The sequence below is a fragment of the Quercus suber genome, unplaced genomic scaffold, assembly GCF_002906115.3.
Source record: "Quercus suber isolate HL8 unplaced genomic scaffold, Cork oak 2.0 scaffold_48, whole genome shotgun sequence".
In the NCBI taxonomy this organism is placed as follows: Eukaryota; Viridiplantae; Streptophyta; class Magnoliopsida; order Fagales; family Fagaceae; genus Quercus; species Quercus suber.
Window position 1 is genome coordinate 1,362,618 of NW_027069513.1, and position 24,191 is coordinate 1,386,808.

Genomic DNA, 24,191 nt, shown 5'->3' on the forward strand with positions numbered 1-24,191 from the left:
TTTGAAAAATTAGTTTGCTCTATATATTATATCATCTTCGTCGTGACATCCTGTCAAGACTCAAGTACCCTCGTCAAAACTCTTGTACAAGTGTTTTCAATTGAAACATCTATGATATAAATCCCCCTCGCCCCACTCTTGAATTATCTAAAAAAAAGGACTCAAGTAAACTCTTGCGCCCTGGCCTTGTACACAAGTGTAGTGCTTTTATTGTTAAGTGTTTCACAGGATGTTATCTGTTTCAACTGTTGCTCATGCAGTAATTTGGTGCCATCATTTAATTGCTAGCATATCTCATATGTGGAGATACCTGTATTTCATGCACCCACAGATGCATAAATGGCTTCAAGTCTCTTGCGTATAATGTGTATATCCAGTGTGTGCATCTCTGTGGAGAGTATTTTTTATTCTATTAAACTATTCTGAAAAATGTACCTTCTGCAAATACCACCATATTCATTTTCAAGCTAATATATCAGTTTCAAGCTTTCAATTGAACTTGCCCGAAAAGCACACACACTCAAGGAAGTTCCTTTCGGATTGGCGTGCAATTTCTGGTTTACTGGGACTGGATGCCAGAGATGAATGTACCAGCTCTTTTACCTGTTGATTATCAACAACCTTCTTCCCATCATGAACAATGGTCACCTCACAAAATTCAGGTGCATTCTTCCTGATAAATTTTCCTTTTGCCATTTTTTTCCCTAGTCTCCTGAAAAATGATGAGCACAACCCGTTAAATTGCAAACTCATTGGTTTAGAGTCACCTGTCACTCTATCAGTAGATTTAGATATCAGCTTTGTCAAAAGCTAGAGTTTCAACTCAGTTTTTGTATAGATATGCATGAAAGTTTATCCGGATGAAAGCAAGATTCCCAAGGCTAGCAGCAATGAACACAATTGTGTGCATTGCCCTAAGCTAAATTTGTAATAAACAAATATATTCTCTTATCATGCTTATCTAAATTAAATTAACCACAATGAATCTACAAAACCCAAGTTGTCTAAGAAAACAGGCATACTACCTTGAGCAAGGTGTTCGTTTGGTTCCCACGACGAGGTTAGTAATGTTAAGAACAGTAATAAGTTCAAGGATTGCTTTGGCTGTCATATTGCTCTCTAGGAGCATTGTGTCCACAGTTACCTGTCAAATTGGGAAAAAAAAAAAAAAAACGCTCTCATCATCCATTCTCTGGTGTGTGGTGTGTGATTAACTGTCATTTGGCTACAGAGTGCATAATTCTGCACCTTGGCCTCATTACACAAGCGGATATATTTCTGCAAGAGATTCCTCCTCCTGTTATGCTCTTCATTTATGTAAACTCTGGCTTGTTCTTTGCTCAATTGGCTCTTTGATAATTTTCCAACTATCAACAAAAGGTTCAAAAAGATAACAATTGTTAGTCAGAGTTGACAGATCTCTTTTCATGATTTATCAAGAGAATGGGAAAGTTAGAACCAATCAGTGAGGTAAGTGCACTGAGCACACATTGTACTAAATGATAGACTCGCATCTTTTGAAATCCAATTGTAGTAAGAGAGCATAGATTATGTACACATTGCTAGAAGTTTCAGTTGGGCTACCTAATATTATTTGGCACACATCAGCATCCACCACAAAAGTTCAGTTGGGCTACCTAAAGTTGGCACACTTATTCTGACCCCTCATCTTTCTCCTTGCATTTCTTATATTATTGACTCACTGCGCACTCTTAAGGATGCTGATGCCAATGGTAATATATTTATAGTATATAACCTGTCTATCACAATATAGTTCCCTCTTTTCTTTTTCTTTTTTCACAATTTTTTAAAGGTCCTTTGTACAATTTCACTAGTACATACTATTTAGAAAGCAATTATAAATAATTTAGTTTGGCTTTTAAATATAAATAATAATAAAAATTACTGTCAAAGTGCAGCTAGAAGGACTAAGCTCATGCTATACTACAAAGCACAATCATGTTGCTAGAGAAGAAAAAGCTTTTTCAATGCTTCAAGTGTTTGATCAGAACCATACTACAGTCAACATGATATAGACTACAGAGAAACCTTAGCTCAAAAACCAAATATAGAAAAAGAACAAAGACAATAAACATTGGTGTTACCAGGTGTAGGGATGTAGGTGATAGGAGGGAAAACATGGACAAGAAAAACCCGAGCACCGGGGGAAACAGCATGATCAAGAGCCCATTTCAGCACATCCAAGTCATCCTTTCCGACAGCTACATAAACGTCGTTAGCACTGTCTTCTCGGCTAGTTGTAACGCTGTTGTTATCCTCTACTATCTCCACAATTTCTGGTGACATAATTCTTGTACTACAATACTGAATTTCCATCCCTTCTGATGTTGCATTCTTTTCTTCTTCTTCTTCCATTTTGATCACTCTCTCTTTTCTCTTGCTCCCAGGTCCCTCTCACAAATACATAGAGAACAAAAAACTGTAAGGTTAAGAGCGAAAATAACAAGATTAGATGTTAGTGGCTTGGCAGTTTTATAAGGGACAGAGTCGTTGCTCTCAAAGCCACAAAACAAAAGAGAATGAAAAAAAATAAATAAAGAGAGAGAGATTCTCTTTTGTCAAGGTTTGCAGGCTTATTGGATATGTCACATACCCCCATTCTCTTTTCTTTTCCTTACGTGCCTTTAAGGCAACTTTTTTGCTTTCATCTCCACTATTAGCCTTGTTTTAGTTCAATGCGATTGACCTTACAGATTGAATGGAGAATCTTTTTGTATCATCCTCATATTTTAAAGCAAGTGTCTTTGATGACCCTATGTATAGATAGGTATATAACCACTTGTGTTGTCTTGCTGAAATATCACAAAATGGGTCTTAAAAAGTGTATAGTAGGTGTAAAAGCAATTGTACTGTCTTTTGCTTAAAAAAAACAAAGAAACAAAAAACAAAAGAAATGGGCCTTACAATGTGGTAGGATTTAGTTTACTCACTTTTAATTGATTACTATGTTTTCCCAACCCTTTGCTGGGAAGTATGGCTTTTTTACAATCCGAATGGCAAGTCTTATGTCCCAATTAGGGTTCTGATCTTTGGACCAAATGAGATAAGTATTTCCTTCTTTTGAGTTTTGACCAAATGATTTTTATTTTTTATTTTTTTTATTCTTATGTCCCAAATCCCAATTAGTCTAAATTTAAGTAAATGAAAAGAGGTTTTCTGAATACTTTTTTTTTTTTCAAATAATTACAATATGTTGAGAATTAAGGTTTTAAACTTTTAATACTAAATGAAAACTATGTAATTATAATGCAAATGAACAAATTTTGTTTAATTCTAAAGGGTAAAATACAATTAACACTCTTGAGATTTGGGCTAATACCAGCAAAATTCAAGACTTTTCAAAATTGACCTTAAGGGTGTTAACTGTATTTTACTCAATTGTAAATTTTGACCATAAAAGGATAAAGTTGAAACTAGTTATTCTGTGTTGTGAATTGGTCTGGACTCAATTGTGAGCTAGTTTTACCCATAACAAAGTTACTTCAAATAGATATCCATAGTATTGTATAAATGCAAAGAAGTTTTTTTTTTTTTTTTTTTAATAGAAGAAATGCAAAGAAGTTAATCCTTGAAATTTTATATATAAAAAAGAACATTTTTTTTTACTTGGAAGTAGAATAACACCACATAAAGCTTTCTGTCATGATTTTATGAGGCAAGACATTTATATCCTGCAACATACACGCAAGCATGCCATGCCTTGGCTGCGTGCTCATGCTGGACTGCCATGGCCTAGGTAGCTTGTCCACAGGGCTGCCAACACCTTGGCAATTGATCAATCCGCAAGTGTAAAGGGAGGCTGGGAATTAACTAAATAAGTAACTTAGTAATTTCTAGTTTCCACATTAGCTGTGTATTTCCCAGGTATTTATCAAATTTGGGTTTTAATGTATGGTTCTCACCAGATGTTGACTATATGATAATGTTTCAAAATTACAAAATTCATGCATATTTATAGGGTAGGAAAAAAAAAAACGTTGGGTGGGTATTGAAATTTGGACAAAGACGTTAGTTGATTTGTTAATTTCCCATATAGGATGATGCCCATTTTTTCTCCATAAAGCATTTAGCCGAAAGGTATAGATTTTGATTGTCAAGAAGGGTCTCCAAAAGATTGCAAAACGTGGAGATGGCTGTCACCTCACTATTTCTCAATCTTCCTGTGATTTTTTTTTCTTCCATTGGTTAACATTTCTTATGGTGATTGATAGCTGATGAAGACTACAGCTTCCTTTCAATTCGGCCCAAAAGAAATAAGTCCTTGAAAATTGAAATAATTGGCCCATAAAACAAACCAGGTTAGAAGCCCATAGATTGAGAACTCATCTATTGGGCCTGTATTTCCCTCAGGGTAGAATGGTTAATGCCAGAGGAAGAAAAGCCCGAGCCTTTTCACATGCAAAGAGACATACATAAAACAAGAAAGGCCTGGCTTGGAGGCTTTCCAAGCCAGGTAAGTGTTAATTCATATTATTCAAAGTAGAGGGGGAAAAATATGTACATTTATGTCTCTACTTGGTTTAATGGCTTTTGAGTGGAGTTTGTAATGTGCATTTGTATTAGAATTACATTAGTAAGCAATAAGTGGGAGAGTTTTTGCCCAGAGGGACCATGTTAAGAGGTGGTCTACTCCTAACCTGAGCCCAAGCGATACTTGAACACCCTTAAGTTGGCTTATTTATAGGATCAACATTAGTTAGACTTCTTAGTATAACCTTACAAACTATTTATTCATACATAAATGAATGGTTGAAATGCATATCATAGTTGAACCTATAAATATTAATAAAAAGAAATAAAAATATATTGCGATTGAAAAAGATACTTTATTTTGGATATAAGACGATGCATAGTTAAATAAAATTGTAATCTAATTTTTAATTTTATATTTTGATTTTAAGAGAGAGAGAGAGAGAGATATTACTTGGTGTATGACTTTGTAGGATATTATTTTACAAAAATCAAAGTCTCAAACTATTAGGAGAGATTAATCTATAATTGATGATTTAACACCTTTGCAACATCTTTTTGAAATATTTTAGGGTTTTAATTGAGTTTAGGTTTTATTAGTCTCGTACTTTGAGAGTCTTAATAAAAATGAAAAAGAAAAATGCGCTAATTAAAAGCACTATAAAATGTTCAAAATATAATGTGATATTGTCTCTCATTGATGAACTTCATCAATTTAACTAATGAATGTTTATATCACTTTTTTTGTAATTAATAATATGGCAATTTGTAAGCTAATAGTAAAATTTGTAGTATCTTTAACATCACTAATAAAAAAATGTACAACTTTTAGAAAATATATATATAATTTTATAAAAATTTGGGCTTTTAACTATGAAAAGTGGGGCTTTTTTTTCTAAGGAAAATTTTATTTTTTGGTGGGGCCTTAGGCCTAGGCCCAACTTGCCTATGCCTTGAGCCGGCACTGTGTGTATTTCCCAGGTATTTATCAAATTTGGGTTTTAATGTATGGTTCTCACCAGATTTTGACTATATGATAATGTTTCAAAATTACAAAATTCATGCATATTTATAGGGTAGGAAAAAAAAAAACGTTGGGTGGGCATTGAAATTTGGACAAAGACGTTAGTTGATTTGTTAATTTCCCATATAGGATGATGCCCATTTTTCTCCATAAAGCATTTAGCCGAAAGGTATAGATTTTGATTGTGAAGAAGGGTCTCCAAAAGATTGCAAAACGTGGAGATGGCTGTCACCTCACTATTTCTCAATCTTCCTGTGATTTTTTTTTCTTCCATTGGTTAACATTTCTTATGGTGATTGATAGCTCATGAAGACTACAGCTTCCTTTCAATTCGGCCCAAAAGAAATAAGTCCTTGAAAATTGAAATAATTGGCCCATGAAACAAACCAGGTTAGAAGCCCATAGATTCAGAACTCATCTATTGGGCCTGTATTTCCCTCATGGTAGAATGGTTAATGCAAGAGGAAGAAAAGCCCGAGCCTTTTCACATGCAAAGAGACATACATAAAGCAAGAAAGGCCTGGCTTGGAGGCTTTCCAAGCCAGGTAAGTGTTAATTCATATTATTCAAAGTAGAGGGGGAAAAATATGTACATTTATGTCTCTACTTGGTTTAATGGCTTTTGAGTGGAGTTTGTAATGTGCATTTGTATTAGAATTACATTAGTAAGCAATAAGTGGGAGAGTTTTTGCCCAGAGGGACCATGTTAAGAGGTGGTCTACTCCTAACCTGAGCCCAAGCGATACTTGAACACCCTTAAGTTGGCTTATTTATAGGATCAACATTAGTTAGACTTCTTAGTATAACCTTACAAACTATTTATTCATACATAAATGAATGGTTGAAANTGTCAAGAAGGTCTCCAAAAGATTGCAAAACGTGGAGATGGCTGGTCACCTCACTATTTCTCAATCTTCCTGTGATTTTTTTTTCTTCCATTGGTTAACATTTCTTATGGTGATGATAGCTGATGAAGACTACAGCTTCCTTTCAATTCGGCCCAAAAGAAATAAGTCCTTGAAAATTGAGAATAATTGGCCATAAAAACAAACCAGGTTAGAAGCCCATAGATTGAGAACTCATCTATTGGCCTGTATTTCCCTCAGGGGTAGAATGGTTAATGCCAGAGGAAGAAAAGCCCGAGCCTTTTCACATGCAAAGAGACATACATAAAACAAGAAAGGCCGGGCTGGAGGCTTTCCAAGCCAGGTAAGTGTTAATTCATATTATTCAAAGTAGAGGGGGAAAAATATGTACATTTATGTCTCTACTTGGTTTAATGGCTTTTGAGTGGAGTTTGTAATGTGCATTTGTATTAGATTACATTAGTAAGCAATAAGTGGGAGAGTTTTTGCCCAGAGGGACCATGTTAAGAGGTGGTCTACTCCTAACCTGAGCCAAGCGATACTTGACACCCTTAAGTTGGCTTATTTATAGGATCACATTAGTTAGACTTCTTAGTATAACTTACAAACTATTTATTCATACATAAAATGATGGTTGAATGCATGACATTCTACCACCCGCTTATTAGGTGAGATGGTACCTCCCAAGTCTTAGAGCTTTGGGGTTGCGTGGAGGGGGGGGGGGGGGGTTTCTCCAATTCGAGCTATAAGGAAAGCATATTTACACTCTGTTTATTTTACCAATGATATTTTCTAGAAAATGAGTCATTTTTCAAAAAACATTTTCTATAAAACTATCTCATTTTTCAATGTTTGGTAGTAATTTTAAATGAATTGAAAAATAATCTCCTAACTTTCATTATTTAGTTTGAGATAGAGTTGTTTTCCAAAATGATTTAGTGGAAACAAAAAAAAAAAAAAAATTCTAAAATAAGCCATACTTTTTATATTAACAAATATAGTTTTCCTTTTACTTTTATTTTATTTTATTTTATTTTATCCTACCGAACATTGAAAAACACGAAAAATTATATTTACACAAGATTTTTCATCGAAATAAACAAAGCATTAGCACTTAGTAATTAATATTTCTAACCGACTTTTAAAAAATATTGTACCTAGTGCATAAAACTCCTAATTACATGGGGCCTATAAAGATATCATGATAGGTACCCTTACCGAACTTACCATGATATTTCTAACTAACCTATAATAATAATAATAATAATAATGCATGTGAGGTCTAGACTCTAGACACAGATTACATAAATGGGCCTAAAAATCAGGTCAGTCCCCCAAAGGCCATCACTTAGAAAAGGCAAGGCAAGTCATAATTAAACAAGTAAACAAGCCTATTAAAAAAGGAGGAGCAAAAGGCCCACCATAAACTTAAGGAGCTATTATTTATATTTATTGAAGATCGAGGTGCTGGGTACAGATGAAGGAAGAAAGAGGCAGAAGCTGGCGACCAACAACAATAAACCTCATTTGTAGGAATTTTTGAGGACTTGAAAAACCTCTAATTGAATTTCGCCTAAAATAAATTAATTGGTATCTTAACCTAATCTCTCTCTCTTTATATATATATATATATATAGGGAAAATTTAGAGAAAATTCAATTAGATTTTAATTGGATTTTCAATTTTGCGCAATGTATCTCGTTTAATTTTTAATTTTTTTACCAAATGAATTATTAAGTGTAAAAATTGAAGAGTCCAAATCCAATTAGGTTCTAAGAGTGTGTTTGTTTTGGCTTCAAACCATTTTAGGAAATCATTTTACATCTCACCGTGTGTTTGATTGTGCATGGAAAATAGAATTTTCTGAAAAAACATTTCATTTAACCGTAAAATAAAGGCTTTGACCCAGAAATTGTTTTACGTTTCTATTTTCACTTCAAACCATTTCCGGACTCAGACGCGCAAAGAGAGAGAGAGGAGATAAAGAGGAGAGAGGAGAGAGAGAAGAGAGAGAGAGAGAGAGAGAGAGAGAGAGCCTTCGACTTCACACAACCAAACACACCAGCAAGATTGTGCCCTAACCCCAGACGCGCCGGCGAGATTGCGCTGTCGACTTCAAGCCGCCGAGATCGCGCCACATGCAGCCTATCGTTGCTTGACTGGTCTCGCCCTCCTCTGGTCAGATCATCTCCTCCTCTGGGTTGATCTCGTCGTCCGCCACTCACCGATCTATCTCCTCCTCTAGGTCGATCTTGTCGCCGATCTGCTTTCTTTCTTTAATCTCTGATTTTTTTTTTTGTTGTTGTTGTTATGGTGTGGGTGGTGGCGTTTTGGTGGTTTCTGTGCTGTGTGGTGGTGGATTTTGAGTGGATAGTGGTGGATTTTTTGTGGATGCTGGTGTGTGAGTGGTGGTGGATTTTCTGTGGGTGCTGATGTGTGGGTGGTGGTGGATTTTGTGATATAAAATTTGTTTGGAATCTGAGAAAATGTGAAAAAATTTGTAGGAAAATAACATTTTCAGAATGTTACCAAACGCTGAAAATTGTTTTCATATAATTTTTAAAATGCAACCAAACACTAGAAAATATTTTCTTTTCCGAAAATATTTTCACCTGAAAATATTTTACACTGAAACAAATGCATCCCATATTAGATTTCAATTGGAGTCTAATTTTTTACCATATGTCCATCTAAGTTTTTATTTTTGTGACAAGTGAATTATTAGGTGCAAAAATCGAAGAGTCTAAAACAAATTATATTCTAAATCATATATATATATATATATATAATGAGAAACCATTACATATTTTTAAAATGTATGATTTAAAAAAAGTGTAAGCTAACACCATGTATAATTTGAACTTCTTTTAAAAAAAAGTAAAATTTGAATATATAATTGTAATTATTTTTAATTGTACTCATGTATATGCATGGGGTTGCACACTAATTATAAATAATAGTTATGAGAAATATTAATTGTGAGAAATAATTTTTTTGATATATCCAAAATACTATAATAACCTCAATAATTCCTAATTAATGCAATGGAAAGTTTTCAATAATTCCTAATACTGCCACTGTTTGGGGGGGGGGGGGTGAACGTGATTCCAAGTCAAGGCCCAGAAGGTCAAAATTTAAGAGATAGGCTAGGCCCAAAAATGTGGATAGAAGCAAGAACACCTATGGAGTAAAAGGCAATTCCCCAAAACATGTCCCATGGAGATCCGAGTTAGCCACCATTACTGAAACTTTTATTTGAGGTAACAAGTGTGACTTGTCCTTTGACAAATTCATAGGGGACCATAGGCAACTAATTCCTTCTTGATCTGAGATGCCACCACCATCAAATCCTTCTCGGGAAACACCCTGAAAAGATATGAAGTATAAAGTCAGTCACCTCCGCATTAATGAGGTTCTTTAACTAATCTCTTCCACATTAAATGAATATAGATTAGCCTGAACAGTAACACACCTCCAAAAGTCTTATTTCATGATGAAAAGGAGGCAAAACAGAGGAATGATGTGACAAGTATCTTGAAAATCCAACTGGAAGCAAGCCAACTAGGGAGATAAGGAAAGGAAAAATGTCTATAGAAGGGGAGGAGGGTGCAACAGAGAAGGGTTGGGAGATATTGAGGGAAAACCTGGAGAAGAACAAGAGAGAGAGAAAATTACTCAAACTGAGGATAGCCAAGTTTTATTTCTGCTTTTTTGCCTACTCCCTGTACCTCGAGAAAATAATTTATGTATCTTAGAATAATTTATCATCACTTGTCTTCTTAATCTTAATCAGTTGTTTAGGTCTCCCATTGTGGAACTTCTACCTTATTTTTCTTAAAAATAAATTGTGCAAATCAGTTACTTAGTCATTATAGTCTATTACAGTGTTTGAGTTTTGGACCCCATAGCCACCACTAAGACAGATGTTGTAGATGAAAAGATGAAAGTATTCAATAATACTACTCCACGGTTCACGCCAAAACAAAATGACTAATATATTTGAGAACTGATATCAAACAGTGAAAAGCTTCAATAATTTTGATTTAGAAGAGTTTTCACTTCAGTAAATCCCGATACTGCCACCACCAAGATAGATATTGTAAATGAAATGATAAAAGTATTTAATTAATAATAGGATAAAGTTTAGCTACAAAATTTGTTATAGCCTTAGGCTACAACCTTACTCAATAAAATAAAAATTATTACATATTTTGAAAATCTAACCGTTGAATTGCATATTGTTTACGTTTTTAATACATATGTCAAAATTTGTGTCAATCAGATATTATTTACTATATGATTTATAAAATTATATTTTATGTATAATTTTAAATTACAAAAACTTGCAATTTAAACAATTTATTGATTACATAGCTATAGATCTTTAATTCCTAGAAATTTTGCTAGAATGGAGGATATAAAAAGAAGATATAATCTAATGGTAGATTTGTCAAAATTCACATTCAATAAAAAAGATATTGAGTAAGGTTTTAGCCTAAATTTACAACCGATTTTGTAGCTAAACTTTATTTCAATAATACTACTCCAAGCCAAAACAGAGTGACTTATATTTTGGAGGACTAATATCAAACAGTGAAAAGGTTCAATAATTTTGATTATAAGAGATAAGATTGACTCTGCTTCTTACTTATATATACATGTACAATTTCAAAGATCAGCTATCCAAAATCCTAGTAATTCATAGAACAATGGGATCTCATCCACTGCAATTGATCCTCTTTCCAATTAGACTACTAGTACTAGTAGTGGGGTTTAGAATAATGATGAAGGAATGATTCCCATTTTAGATTGTGAGCATTGTAACATTGTGTTGTGCTCAATAATTATTTTTTTTTGACAAACACCACAATTTCATTTTGTGCTTTCTTTTCAGGCATGTACATATTATTGTCATGTGCATTTATACGCGTATGCACACGTTACATATGAAAGAAAGTGTAACCATTGATACTACATATAATGGAACTTACCTATAAAAATAATTAAAAGCCAGGACCTTTAAATAATGTCAGGGGACATTGGTGACCAAAGCATAGAGGCCCTACAGAATTTTTTTAAATGGCAAATTGATATTAGTGTTTTAGAGAACTAGATGGATATACTATAGAGTCTTCAATCTTTTCATTCCGCTGCTAATAAATTAGGAAAAAAGTTAATGAATGTCGTAAAAGTATCACTTCAAGAAATATTTTTTAAAAATTTTTATGAAAGAAGAAAAAAAAATTAATTTTTGCAACAGTTTTTTATATTTTTCATAAAATTAGCATAAATACTTTTCTAAAATGATCAATTAACAAATACTCTAAGAACAACCATTAGCAAGACTCATAGATTATTTAAAAATAATACCAATGTACAACTGTACAAGTACCACTTTTAAGGACACATTGTGTTATCTTTTATTTATGTTATGGGCTTTATGGCATAACTTTTATTTATGTTATCTTTTATAAATCAAGTTTTTGAAAGTAACATGATGGTCTAAAAATAGGTTCGAAAGTATGATCACTGCTTTTGATTTTTTTTTCTTTTATTATTTTCTATTAGTACAATTCCAAAATTCCCTTTTGTCTTTTTGATCTCTCAAAGTGGGTGATCCCTAAAAATAATCACAAAAATATGGATTTTGTAGTGATATGGATTATGGACAAACGAGGAGTCAAAAGGTATAATAATAATGGAATGATCTGAAGAATAATCGGAAAAACATCATGGGTGTTTCACTCTACCCCTTTGGACCAAAGAACACTCAAAGGGCATGGGAGATAGAATTTCAGGACAATGATGCTGATTATGTCCAATGATGACACATTTCATTTCACATATTGAGCATCTTCATTTCTGTTTTCCATTTGCTGCTAAATGCCAAGTTTGCTTATTTTTGTTCCTCGAAATTATAATTGAGAATCTGAGACCATTCTGCTTTCATTTTCAGGACATGATTCACGCTAATTGTTGGTAATCTCTGTTCCTTTACATAGTGTATGCCATTCAACCCAAAAATTAATAGTATATGTTGATGCTCTGAACTTTTCTATTCTTTCCTCATATGGTTTAGGTATAATGTGGATGTGCAGACATGGTAAATGAGCGAGTTGGATCGGGTTGGGTTTAGGTCGAGTCAAAATGGATTTGAGTCAAAACAGGTCATTTTAATAATGAAGCTCAATAACCTTATAATCTAGATAAAGTTTATTGACATCAAATAAGAAACTTGACTTTCTCCAAAAAAAAAAAAGACAAAAAAAAGAAACTTGAGTTTAAATCTTGTTTACATTAAAAAAAAAAAAAAAAACAAACATCATAAGTTCAAATCTTATCATAACTACCGAAAAGAAAAAAAAAAATTAACTGCTTCATCCATGGATATAAAACCTATCTTTGGATGATTATCTCTTCTATTATTATATATATATTATATATATATATATTTTATAAGATCTCTTCTATTATATTATACAAAGATTGGTTTTTTTTTTTTTTGGATGGAAAACATTGGTTCTTGAATTGCTTTATCAAGTCACATTTAAAGAATCAATTGTATGGGTTCCAGTTAGTTCAATTGATAAAGTGTTTAATAGTTGAATAAGAGATCTACACCAAAAACCGATTGCTGTGTGACTCTATCATTGATTTTTGTTTCACCTAGTGCCGACATTACATACATTCTAAAAGTTCCATTTTATGACTCTAAAATAATTCAATCTTATTGAGAGTTCCTCCTTTCATTTCGGGTGAACTTGCATTTTTATATCTCCAACCAAAGGAAATGAGATATACCATAAAGTGGAGAGTTGAAAAGGAAAGCTCGAGTGGCGGACCAGAGCCCACTATCTAATAGATGGACCAAACTGATAAGTGATAATCATAGCAGATGAAGCATGAACCTCCAATACAAAACTTGACATCTTTCATCTATCTTAGACTCGAATAGAATCTGCTGTATAGGTCCCGTCCATGACAACAAGAACTACTATATTGGCATTTTCCATTAATCATGACAGTTTGTTAGGAACCTCTAATACTTTTTTTTTTTTTTTTTGGGTCTGAAAAGGGTATTTATATATTAAAGATTAGAAGCAATAAGTCTATTACAAAAGGTGTTAGCTTTATCACGAGCTAACAACGACTCCACCATGTGCGGTGGTTCTACGAAAACAACAAAAGTAAAGTTACGCCTAGTCCCTATTCTAGCCTGAGCATCCATGCATTGATTTTCTTCGCGGTAAGTGTGTTCAATCCGTTTGTTGGGGGATCACTTGCAGGAGAGTCCTACAGTCAGTTAAAAGTGGCTCCATTAACATATTGACAGAATTGTTATTCATAAGTTGGACAATACTCTTAGCATCTAGCTCGACAATGAGGCTATTAAGATTTAAGTCCTTGGCCAAGGTAAGACCATCTCTTAAAGCCCACACCTCTAATACTTTCACAAGTAATGTTGAGGATACTATAAATTCTATAATATAAACATTATAAATTGGGAAGTCACAAATTATTGAAAATTAATTCAAACATTTTTTTTTTAATTATGTTGTTGAAATACACTAATCACATTCATTGCTATGTTGCTACATCGATTTACAACCTTTGTCATGGAAAAAAGGTAATAGCTTTAGCATTTTCTTACTTTCATCCATGATCTCCAAAAATGTGATTTCTAAAAATTTAGCGTGAGTTTGGATAGCATCGCGTTTGTGTTGCGTCTGGTGTTTACATTTTTTGGCTAGGTTCTGTGTATTGTTTATGAGATTCATAAGTACAAAAAACGAAATCTAACTTTAAAACTAAGTCTTTCGATACTATACATATTTTTAAAAATTATTTTGTTATAATGTTTTTTAATAAAAAGTTTTCAATAATAAACGGTGTCCAACACGCCATTTTTGGCAAAGTACTAGAGTTTGACACTGATACTGGTAAGATTTGCCAGACTCCGGTGTCCGACACGGCGTGGACACGGTTCTCGCAGGTCCAGTTGATTCAGAGTTTTTTTTTTTTTTTTTTGGTACTTACAGGCTCAGCCATTGATGAAGCTTCACCTCAGACATTGAGATAGCACCACTATTTGTTCTTACTCTTCTTTCCAGTCTCGCTCGCCTTCTCTCTCTCTGTGTTTTTGCCGACTGTTGTTTCTGCATTTTCTCTTTCTCTGCGTTTTTTTCATTTGCTGTTTCTGCGGTTTTCATTTCTCCTTTGAACTCTAGCGCCTTCTGGTCTCTTTGAAGATGATTGACAACTTGCATTCTGTCAACCACTAAAGACATGCTGTCAACTACTTATTTTTAAATTTCATTGGGTTTAATCAAATTTTTAATGGGTTGTCTGTGCACTCTTCTAGCTTCTGTTTATTCTTTATTTTTAAAATTTGACTAAATACATGCTGTCAAGTGTCATCTGTCAACCATTCTTTTCAAAATTTTATTGGGCTTTGTTCTTCATTTAATCAATTTTTTAATTCTTTATCCGGCCACTCTGGCTAATACTGTTTATTTTTTGTTTTAAAAATTTTCATAAATAGTTGAATATTCAAATGGGCTTCGGCATAAACAATTTATTGAATAATCAAATGGGCTTAAGCATAACTTAACATAATTTATCATTTATATCTAAAAAATTAAAAAAATATGTCTAAATATAAAATTTAATTAATTATTTAATTGCTGTATTTATGCTGTATTGTATTTTTATTTTTCAAAAATTATCGTACTTTGTATTTTTATCTATGTTGTATTCGTACCCATGTCTGTGTCAGTGTAATTTAGGATCTGTTTGGATAGCACTTATTGTTGCTGAAAGTTGATAAAAATTGATTGTTGCTGAAAACACTGTAGCAAAATAATTTTTAAATGTGTGAATAGTATTGTGGAACCCACTTTTAATATTAAATATTGCGTGAACAGTGCATGAACAGTACATGAACAGTGAATTTTGTCTCAAAAGTCAAGAAAACCGGCAAAAAAGAAAAAAGAAAAAAAGAAAACAGAAAATGCAACTTGACTTTAAGTAGAAAGAAGTACTATCCAAACCTTACCTTAGTTAAAATAGTCGGAAAAGTAATGATATATTCTAGTCTTATTTGGACATTGATAAGATTTGTACTAACTATATTACTGTGTTTGATATATCCCTAAAAATCTCGTAATAATAATTTGTTTCTCTTAAAAATTTATCTCGTATCTTTTGATTTTGACATAAAAAATTGAGATAGAATATATTCACAATATTTTTACAACATTTTTATAACAAATCTTAAATAGCAAGTTGTTACTTGTTGTTATTGTTGGGGCAAAAAAGTAATTTTAGTATTACTTTCAAATTTGAACTAATAACAACTAACCACATATGATTTGTTATAAAAATGTTATGGACATTGCATCTTTCAAAATAAATCTATAAGAATAATATGTTCACTCGTGTGTTCTAAAATACATAACCACTGAAAAGGACAAAAAAGCTAAGCTTTTTCTGAATGAATTTTCCGCCTGTGTTTTTTTTAGTTGGACTGGAGAGGTACTGACTCGTTGTGGCATTCAAACCATGTCAAAGTTTAATTCCAACTAAACCACATTTCCAACTTCTTAATATAAATTGCAAAATAATGATATAGTGGAAATGAAGAATGTGATATGATTCGCATATCAATTTCAACGTTGCAGTCACCCTGCAGAGATTTCCGTATATCATTTGCCAACCATAAGAAAGTGCCGACAGGCACTCCTTCAAAGTGGTGGGGCTGTGTTGAATCTTGTTTTCACCTTGTGGATTCAATCATACCTCAAATTCCTTTATATAGAATTCACTTCCATAGTCCATACTAAATCTCAAGCTGCAAACGGTAAGCAATCAAGACAAACAATGGCAAAGTCCATTCTTCTTGCTATTCTCAAAGCATCGATGATTCTAATATTCACTGGTTGGATTGCTCTTTGGCTTCTAAAGCCAACTGACCTGTGGACAAGGAAATGGAAAGGAGCTGAGGAGAGTGCTAGGACTACTGTGTTTGGATATTATGGTACACACTTTTAGATTTCGTCTAAATAAATTTTACCTATTGCCAAGAGCCTCACTTTTCAAACTTACTAACTTACAAAACTCCTCCCATTAGACTGGTATATACCATTCCTTGATTGTTACATAATAATGATTGTGAATTATGTTATGAACACTTAATCAAAGTGGAGATGCTGCAGGTCTTGATTTTGCTGTGTATACGTTCCCTCTAATTGCTGTGGCTATAATTGGACTAGTTTACTTGGATTTGAAAGGCGGGGAACCAAGTAGCAGGTAGTATTATCTGATATCTACTATTATAACATAACAGACATTATTCTTCTTTTATTGATTTTATTTTCTCCTGCTTAACATGAATGACAGACAAGCAAAGATTTCACCTGGGGCTTTCTCAAATCCGCTAGTTGTGAGCAGTTTTATTGGTGTTTTATCTGCCATTGAAATTCTGGCAGTGTTTCTATTTATTGTCTTCTTAGCATGGACTTTCTATTGCCATATCTCTAATGATTTCAAGAAGTTGATGCCAATAAAAGAACTGAAGTTAGAAATGTGAGTACCATGTTAGCTATGTTGGGACACTCAGAACCAAAAATTTCATGATTGTTAAAACTCTTCATCTGCATTAATTTCAGATGGCAACTCAAGTACTTAAGAGTGGCAACCCGGTTTGGTTTACTAGCAGAAGCCTGCCTGGCTTTGCTTCTTCTGCCTATTTTGAGGGGTTTGGCCGTATTTCGCTTATTTGGCATCCAGTTTGAAGCTTCAGTAAGATACCATATCTGGATTGGCACAGCTATGCTGACTTTTGCCACTCTTCATGGTGCAAGCACCTTGCTCATCTGGGGAGTGAGCCACCACATTCAGGATGAGGTAATTCCTATTCTTTGTATTCACCCTTTTGGATACAAAATTCCTAGTTCATAATTCGTATCAATCATACAGTTTAAAGAGCAATTTTAACCAATACTGTTTGGTATTGCAGATTAACTAGTTTCCTGTTTTCCTTGGCATGTAGATATGGAAATGGCAGAAAACAGGTAGGATATACCTTGCTGGGGAGATTGGTCTTGTTACAGGACTAGTAATCTGGATTACAGCACTTCCTCAAATAAGAAGAAAAAATTTCGAAATATTTTATTATACACATCATCTGTACGTTGTTTTCCTATTATTCTTCCTCTTTCATGCCGGAGATAGGCACTTCTATATGGTTTTCCCCGGGATATTTCTCTTTGGCCTTGACAAGATACTCCGAATCTTGCAATCAAAACCAGAAACCTGCATTCTTTCAGCTCGAATCTTCCCTTCCAAGGCTATGGAGCTTATTCTGCCTAAGGATACAAGTAACTTTTGTAGCCCCTTTTAGTTTTCAGAAAATCACAAAGTGAAGGATTGAATGTTTTACATGATGCAATTTTTCTTACTCATTTCAGGTTTGAAGTATAACCCAACAAGTGTGATATTTATAAAGGTACCAAGTGTATCCAAATTACAGTGGCACTCCTTCAGTATAACCTCCAGCTCTAGTGTTGATGACAACACGATGTCTGTCATGGTTAAATGTGATGGATCGTGGACAAGTTCTCTCTATGACTTGGTTCAAGCTGAGCTAGATTCAAAGGCTGAAACAACGAAGTGCATACCAATAGCAATTGAAGGCCCTTATGGACCTGACTCAATGAACTTCCTAAGGTGTTACAAATTAGCCTATCATAGTTTAACATAACTTTTTGTTTGAGATGTTTATCCATTCACTATTGCACTAACCAAAAATCATGTTTATGTGATGCACTAACCAAAATTCCTTTTGCAGATATGACAGCGTAGTTCTAGTCGCCGGCGGAATTGGGATAACCCCATTTCTGAGCATTTTGCAGGAAATTGCTTCAGCCCAAAGCAGCAGCAGATATAGATTGCCCACTAGAATGCAACTGATATTTGTTGTTAAGAAGTCTCATGATATATTTCTGTTGAACTCAATCTCATCTGTGCTCCAGAACCAGTCAACTGAAAGATGGCATCTAAAAGTTAAAGTTTATGTGACCCAAGAAAAAGTGCAAGATGGACTAACATTAAGAGAAGTATTAACAGATTCATCTCAAGTTCAAACAGTACACTTCAGCACAGAATGTTCCAATTATGCAACATATGGGCTTGAAAGTTCACTTTGTATTGCTGCCCTGGCTGGATTTGCCTCCATTGTTTTCCTTGTTTTACTTATTTGTTTCAACCATATCTTTGTACCCTCCCAGAAGAAGACCTCTAATCTCTCCAAAGACAAGACTCCATCTTGGGTTGCTGATTTACTTCTCATATCTTCTTTCATCATGGCTTTAATATGCAGCGCTGTCGTGGCAATTATTTTGAGATGGAGAAGGTTAAAGAGTGAGAGTCCACTAGTTCCCCAAAAAAAAGGCAAAGCCATGGACATAGAAACAAGTAGTGCTCTTGAGGAACATGAAATCCACTTTCGAGGAAGGCCTGACTTTCAAGGTAATTGAACAATACCAAAATTATTTATCTCGGCATTCAAGAACGGTATAGATTAAAACTATTAGAATAATGGTTAAATGATTAAATTTATCATTTCCCTAACCACTTATACTTTTGGGATAAGTGGTAATTAATCACATGCTAGTGAACTGAAGTGATATATCTGCTAAGTTATAATTAATCACTAACCAGTGAACCGACTGAACAGATTTATTTGCCGAGTTTCCAAATGAAATGGCTGGATCTGAGATTGGAGTCATGGTGTGTGGACCTGAAGCAATGAAAGAGTCAGTGGCATTAATATGCAAGCAGAACTCTCAAGGAGTCCAGAAAAAGAAACCACACTTCAGATTCCACTCCCTCAACTTCGCACTCTAGTTTCTAGTCTCTACAGTCTACACCAATTTCAAGTTTAAATTACAAGGACGACTGCAAAAGATTGTGTCGTTTCCATATGTAAGCATACCTCCACTAGACATCATGAAAGAGGTTTCTCTACCTAGATTGCTTGCTTATATAATTTCTCTTTTTGGGCCATAAAATGATGAGTTTCAGCATGTACATGTTTTAATTCAATACTATTCTGTCCTTGGAAGTTGGAATGTAAAAGACTTGGAACTCTTCTACTTCTCTTCTAGCACATAATCCATTTTAGGTGCAATTCTTATCATGTTAGTACTCATGACAAAACAGCCAGTCAATTCTGTCATCATGGTTCCTCTTTTATTATGCGTTTCTTACCCTATGATGTAACATGATTGTATTAATCTCAATTTCAACTTTTGGAGTACAAAGAACCTATAGCAAAGTATTAGCATAAACCTTTTTTGGCAAAATGATTGGCGATGCGAATATGAAATTTTAAATGATATAACACTTGATAGATTTATAATATTTATTCTGAGCTATAAAATAGATTCATTTGAAATATAGAATGATTATATTCCTTATAAATTGTTATCATACAATCCCATGGTTTAGATGGTCAAGGTAATATGGTTTATGAATATATGTACACTTTATACCTTTTCTGAAATCTGCCTTTTCTTTGGCACCTAAAGGTCAATTTGCCCCTTCAATCTCGATATGAAATGTAATCATTCAATTAGTATAGGAGGCTAGTCAAGGCACGTAAAGTCAAGTTGCCACCAACCATTAATGATAATATCATTAGTGAAGATTGGTCTGGTTGGTAAGCAAGGGCTTTTCCTTATTCTTGACTTTTACTGGCTGCCTGGTGATGGTATTAATCACTCTTAAGCCTTACCACTAATTCGACAATGGAAAGGGCCTCAAATATACTAATTACATATATATATATATATACACATATATATATGCCCCTATCCATGGTGCCTCAACAGTCAAGAAGCGTGTACGGGTCTAAGTTCGCCTCCTAACTAAGGCATTTCGCGACTTACTCGATACCTGCTAAGTGGGAGTGTGCAACCTTCTTGGCTTGCTCTTAAGTCTTAATAGTCCACGCCCACGATAATGGACCTTATTACCTTGAAAATCTGTAAAGAGTGTAAGACCAAAATGTTTGTCACGTGTATTGACATTACACCTTGTTTCTTATAGTTCCTCTAATATTTTTTTTTTTGTGGATAGGCAACCTTCAGAAAATCTTAGTTTAAAACCAAAGAATTGACTGACAATGTGTACTTCTATCAATTAATAATTAGAATCATGAGTAAAAAAATGTTTGAAAGGCTCTCCCATCTCTCTGTCTCTCTCAGAATAGATTAATGCAATATAATACTGCTTACTTGGTTGACCGGCACTCTAGCAGAGAAAATTGCATCCAAAATTCATTAACAACGTTACATTTATATTCCATTGATCAATAATTTCAATGAGTAGTTAGCTAAAAAATAAACAAAAACCAATAATATTAACAAGTTCATAAATATATTTTGTCCAAAAGAATCATGATTTATTTAATACAAATGTGCCTTCTTGTCTCACTGTCTCTGTTTAAAAAAATAAGGGAATAGGCTAAATACAAAAAACAGATGAACTAAATATATAAGGATCATAAAAATTATAATTTAAGAGAATTTTTCATGATAAATAATCTAATGAAGATAATACCATTTTATGAATTTTCAACTTTGGCATTCACATGAAAGATTTTTTTAATATATATATATATATATATAATTTCATAGTTATAATAATGGGGAGAGGATTCAAATTCTGGTTTTCCTTAAAACCAAAGCAAATTATACATGCTACTGAGATATAAAACACTTGACCACATAAAATTTTTCATAAAAAATGTTGTGTATAATTTCTGTGACATTATATTAAGATTTTAACTTTTGATTCAATACTAATATCAAAATGTTGACTTTATCACTATGTAAAACTATTATTTAGCAAGATTAAAAAAAAAATTACAATGCTGCAAAATCGAGGTGTCAAAACTTATTAAAGTCATGAGGTATTAATATTCACAACAATATATAAAAAATAATAATAATAACAAAATAGCATTCACACCGGAGGTTGTAGCTGCTCCCCCTTTTGTGCCTCACCACTACTACCACCACCACCACCAATGTTACTATCACCGCGTGCCAACTCCAACAACAAATCCGCGGGCACAGCGGCCTCCTTCTCGGCCACCAACACTGCCACCATTTCCTTCATAGTAGGCCTCCTTTGAGGATCAGGATGACAACAAGCCAATCCAAGCTTCAAGACCATTTCCATCTCCTCCACTTCATACTCACCCCTTATCCTTTGATCCGCAGCCTCACAAATCTTCCCTTTTGAGTACAAATCCCTCACCCAATCAACCAACACTGTCTCATCTTCCTCCACAGCCATCTCGATTGGTCTCCTTCCACATGCCACTTCGAGTATCACAACCCCAAAGCTATACACATCGCTAGCTGATGTGGGTGCAGTCACTTTTGCTAGCTCAGGAGCCAAGTAACCCAATGTGCCCACCACACGTGTCGTGTTAGGAACTTCACCATGTTCATATAACTTAGCCAATCCAAAATCTCCTAGTCTGCCACGCATTTCTGAGTCTAACAATATGTTGCTCGATTTTATGTCTCGATGAATCACAACCTGGTCCCAACCATGATGCAAATAGTTTAGGCCTTCGGCAACATCGGCTAAAACTCTACGACGTTGTTCCCAACCTAGTAATCTTGTAGGCTTGTCGAACACCCATTTGTTAAGGCTACCATTTGGCATGTAATCATAAACAAGCATGAGTACATTACCTTTTCGACACCAACCTCGCATTTGTACTAAATTCTTGTGTTGGAGCCTGCCCATGCTCGAGATCTCAGCCATGAATTCTCTTAGCCCTTGTTTGGAATCATGGTTCACGCATTTCACGGCCACTTCCGTGTTGTTTGGTAGCGTTCCTTTGTAGACTTTACCAAACCCACCCGACCCCAAAAGGTCATCATTCGAGAACCCATTGGTGGCGAGGTTGAGCTCCTCGATGGAAAATCTGTGTGGCCAATATTCGAGCTCCCAGTCTTCGATCTCATCCTCTTCTTGCTCCTTCAACTTCCTCTTTCGCCAAAACAAGAAAAATCCAGATGCGCAAATGATCAAAAAAGCAACACAACCAATAACAATCCCAGCAATTTCACCACCTGACAAAGAATTAGCCGTCGATTTAGCCTCGAAAACAGGAAAATTCGTAGTGTTTATCTCTCGAGCTGTTCCAATGTCACTCAAGCTCCAAGCTAACACTCTCTGTGCCTCAACCCACTCAGTCTTCGAAGCTGAAAACCCAACAAACATCTCAGCCGAAACATAGTTACCTATCTTCGGATCCTTATAACTAAGCGTAGGAACACTCGGTCGAGACACACCAATTGGAGCTACAGTAACATTTATTTCGAAACTCGTACCATTAAAATCGATCCAAGCTTGTATATTCTCACCAGTTCGCATTCGAACAGGAACAAAAGCCCCACTCGAATCATAGTACCCAGCTGTCTGAAACTTCTCAGATATGACACTATTCAAATCAATACCGATGTGATTGTCATCTGGGTCATTGAACTCAGGGTTTCGCCCGGTATCGAACTCGACAACCAAAAGTGGTGACACAGAAGGAACAGTAGCGTTGGTGAAGAGCCCGAAGTACTGGCTAGCAAGAGCTCCAGGTGGGGATGTCGAATTGGATAGCACAAAGGCTAGGCCGAAGCCTGGACTCGACGCAATATCGGGGAGTACCGAGAACACAAAGGAGGTCGAGAAGGAAGAGATAGAATTGGAATTCGATCTTATCATGTTGAGCTTGGTGGGGTAGAAAGCTCGACCGAATGAGAACTGGTTCGAATCGTTTGTGAGTCGAATGACAGAGGAGTCGAGCTTAGCATCGTTGATGAGAGTGAGGTTGGTCGAGTTGATGATTCCATTGAAGGAATTGTAGACGAACTCGAGAGCTGAAGTGGGAAACAGAAAACGTTGGAACAGTACTAAAATGAGGAGGAAAGGTACGAAGAGTCGCATCATCCGTACAGGTTTTTTCGTGTACGAAGTGAAGGAGTCGTTTGTTGTTCTTGTTCTTGTTGTTGGATGCGGCGGTGGTTAGTGAGAGATTTGGTGAAGGTGGAGTGGTTGTGGAAGATTGGTCAAAGACATTTGGTTTTGTTTTTTTGGGTTGAAGTTGTGAACTATTTGTATTAATCAAACAGTCATGCTGGGTTAAAGGTTTAAGTTGAATATTTGTAACGACTATTGGCTAAAGGTTTATGTTCAACGTACAGCGTGGCTGCTAAGGATAGCTATTTATTATTAAGTTAAAATACTAATTAATTTTTAATATAAACAAAAATTAAACTATAAATTTTTTTTCAAGCATAAAAAAACTTTATTAATTAAATCATCTTGAACCCACATATACTACTTTTCTGTACTAATATTGTTTGTTGTCAAATTGTCATTAATGCTCTAGTTTTAAAGCTTTAGCTGTTGGCCACTGGGCCTTAATGCTATAGTTTTAAAGCTTTTGCTGTTGGCCGTTGGGCCTTGTAGCCTAGGGCACTCGGTATTATTGTATACCTTGAGCCTGGGGTTCGATCCCCTGCTTTTACCCAGCAAAAAAAGAAAAAAAAAAAAAAAAAAAAAAGCTTCTGCTGTTGCATTTGTGACAGGTAGAATTTTTAGTGGACTGCTTATTTTGAACAAGACTGTTTCAATAGTCAATAAGTATGACTATTTAGATTACTTTTAAAATTAAAAAATGTATTATATGTTTTAATAAGGATCGAGACACACCCAGTATCACTCCTAACCAT

General features: G+C 34.6%; 3 protein-coding genes across 3 annotated transcripts; 1 reads left to right on the forward strand and 2 right to left on the reverse strand.

Moving 5' to 3' along the window:
* Nucleotides 1-2,597, reverse strand: LOC112012179 (U-box domain-containing protein 33). Its single transcript, XM_024044561.2, has 4 exons — nt 2,106-2,597; nt 1,249-1,367; nt 1,026-1,144; nt 1-712 (listed from the first exon to the last, which is right to left on the reverse strand). The coding sequence occupies exons 1-4, from the start codon at nt 2,374-2,376 to the stop codon at nt 490-492; spliced, it is 732 nt and encodes a 243-aa protein (XP_023900329.1). The 5' UTR covers nt 2,377-2,597; the 3' UTR covers nt 1-489.
* A 13,458-nt stretch (nt 2,598-16,055) lies between these two features.
* On the forward strand, nt 16,056-19,537 carry LOC112012273 (ferric reduction oxidase 8, mitochondrial). Its single transcript, XM_024044654.2, has 8 exons — nt 16,056-16,417; nt 16,596-16,689; nt 16,780-16,965; nt 17,049-17,286; nt 17,432-17,759; nt 17,850-18,108; nt 18,230-18,909; nt 19,118-19,537. Exons 1-8 carry the CDS (start codon nt 16,261-16,263, stop codon nt 19,285-19,287), a joined length of 2,112 nt encoding a protein of 703 aa, XP_023900422.2. The 5' UTR covers nt 16,056-16,260; the 3' UTR covers nt 19,288-19,537.
* A 1,726-nt stretch (nt 19,538-21,263) lies between these two features.
* Nucleotides 21,264-23,632, reverse strand: LOC112012265 (L-type lectin-domain containing receptor kinase S.1). The gene has a single exon (XM_024044647.2). It carries the CDS (start codon nt 23,404-23,406, stop codon nt 21,409-21,411), a length of 1,998 nt encoding a protein of 665 aa, XP_023900415.2. The 5' UTR covers nt 23,407-23,632; the 3' UTR covers nt 21,264-21,408.
* Nucleotides 23,633-24,191: the final 559 nt, after the last annotated feature.

Coding starts and splice junctions, on each gene's coding strand:
- LOC112012179 (XM_024044561.2), bottom strand. CDS start 2,376: ATGGAAGAAGAAGAAGAAAAGAATGCAACATCAGAAGGGATGGAAATT. Junction 1,368..2,105: donor CACCTACATCCCTACACCTG/GTAACACCAATG, acceptor TTTTGTTGATAG/TTGGAAAATTATCAAAGAGC. Junction 1,145..1,248: donor GCTTGTGTAATGAGGCCAAG/GTGCAGAATTAT, acceptor CCAATTTGACAG/GTAACTGTGGACACAATGCT.
- LOC112012273 (XM_024044654.2), top strand. CDS start 16,261: ATGGCAAAGTCCATTCTTCTTGCTATTCTCAAAGCATCGATGATTCTA. Junction 17,287..17,431: donor GCCACCACATTCAGGATGAG/GTAATTCCTATT, acceptor CTTGGCATGTAG/ATATGGAAATGGCAGAAAAC. Junction 18,910..19,117: donor AGGAAGGCCTGACTTTCAAG/GTAATTGAACAA, acceptor CCGACTGAACAG/ATTTATTTGCCGAGTTTCCA.
- LOC112012265 (XM_024044647.2), bottom strand. CDS start 23,406: ATGATGCGACTCTTCGTACCTTTCCTCCTCATTTTAGTACTGTTCCAA.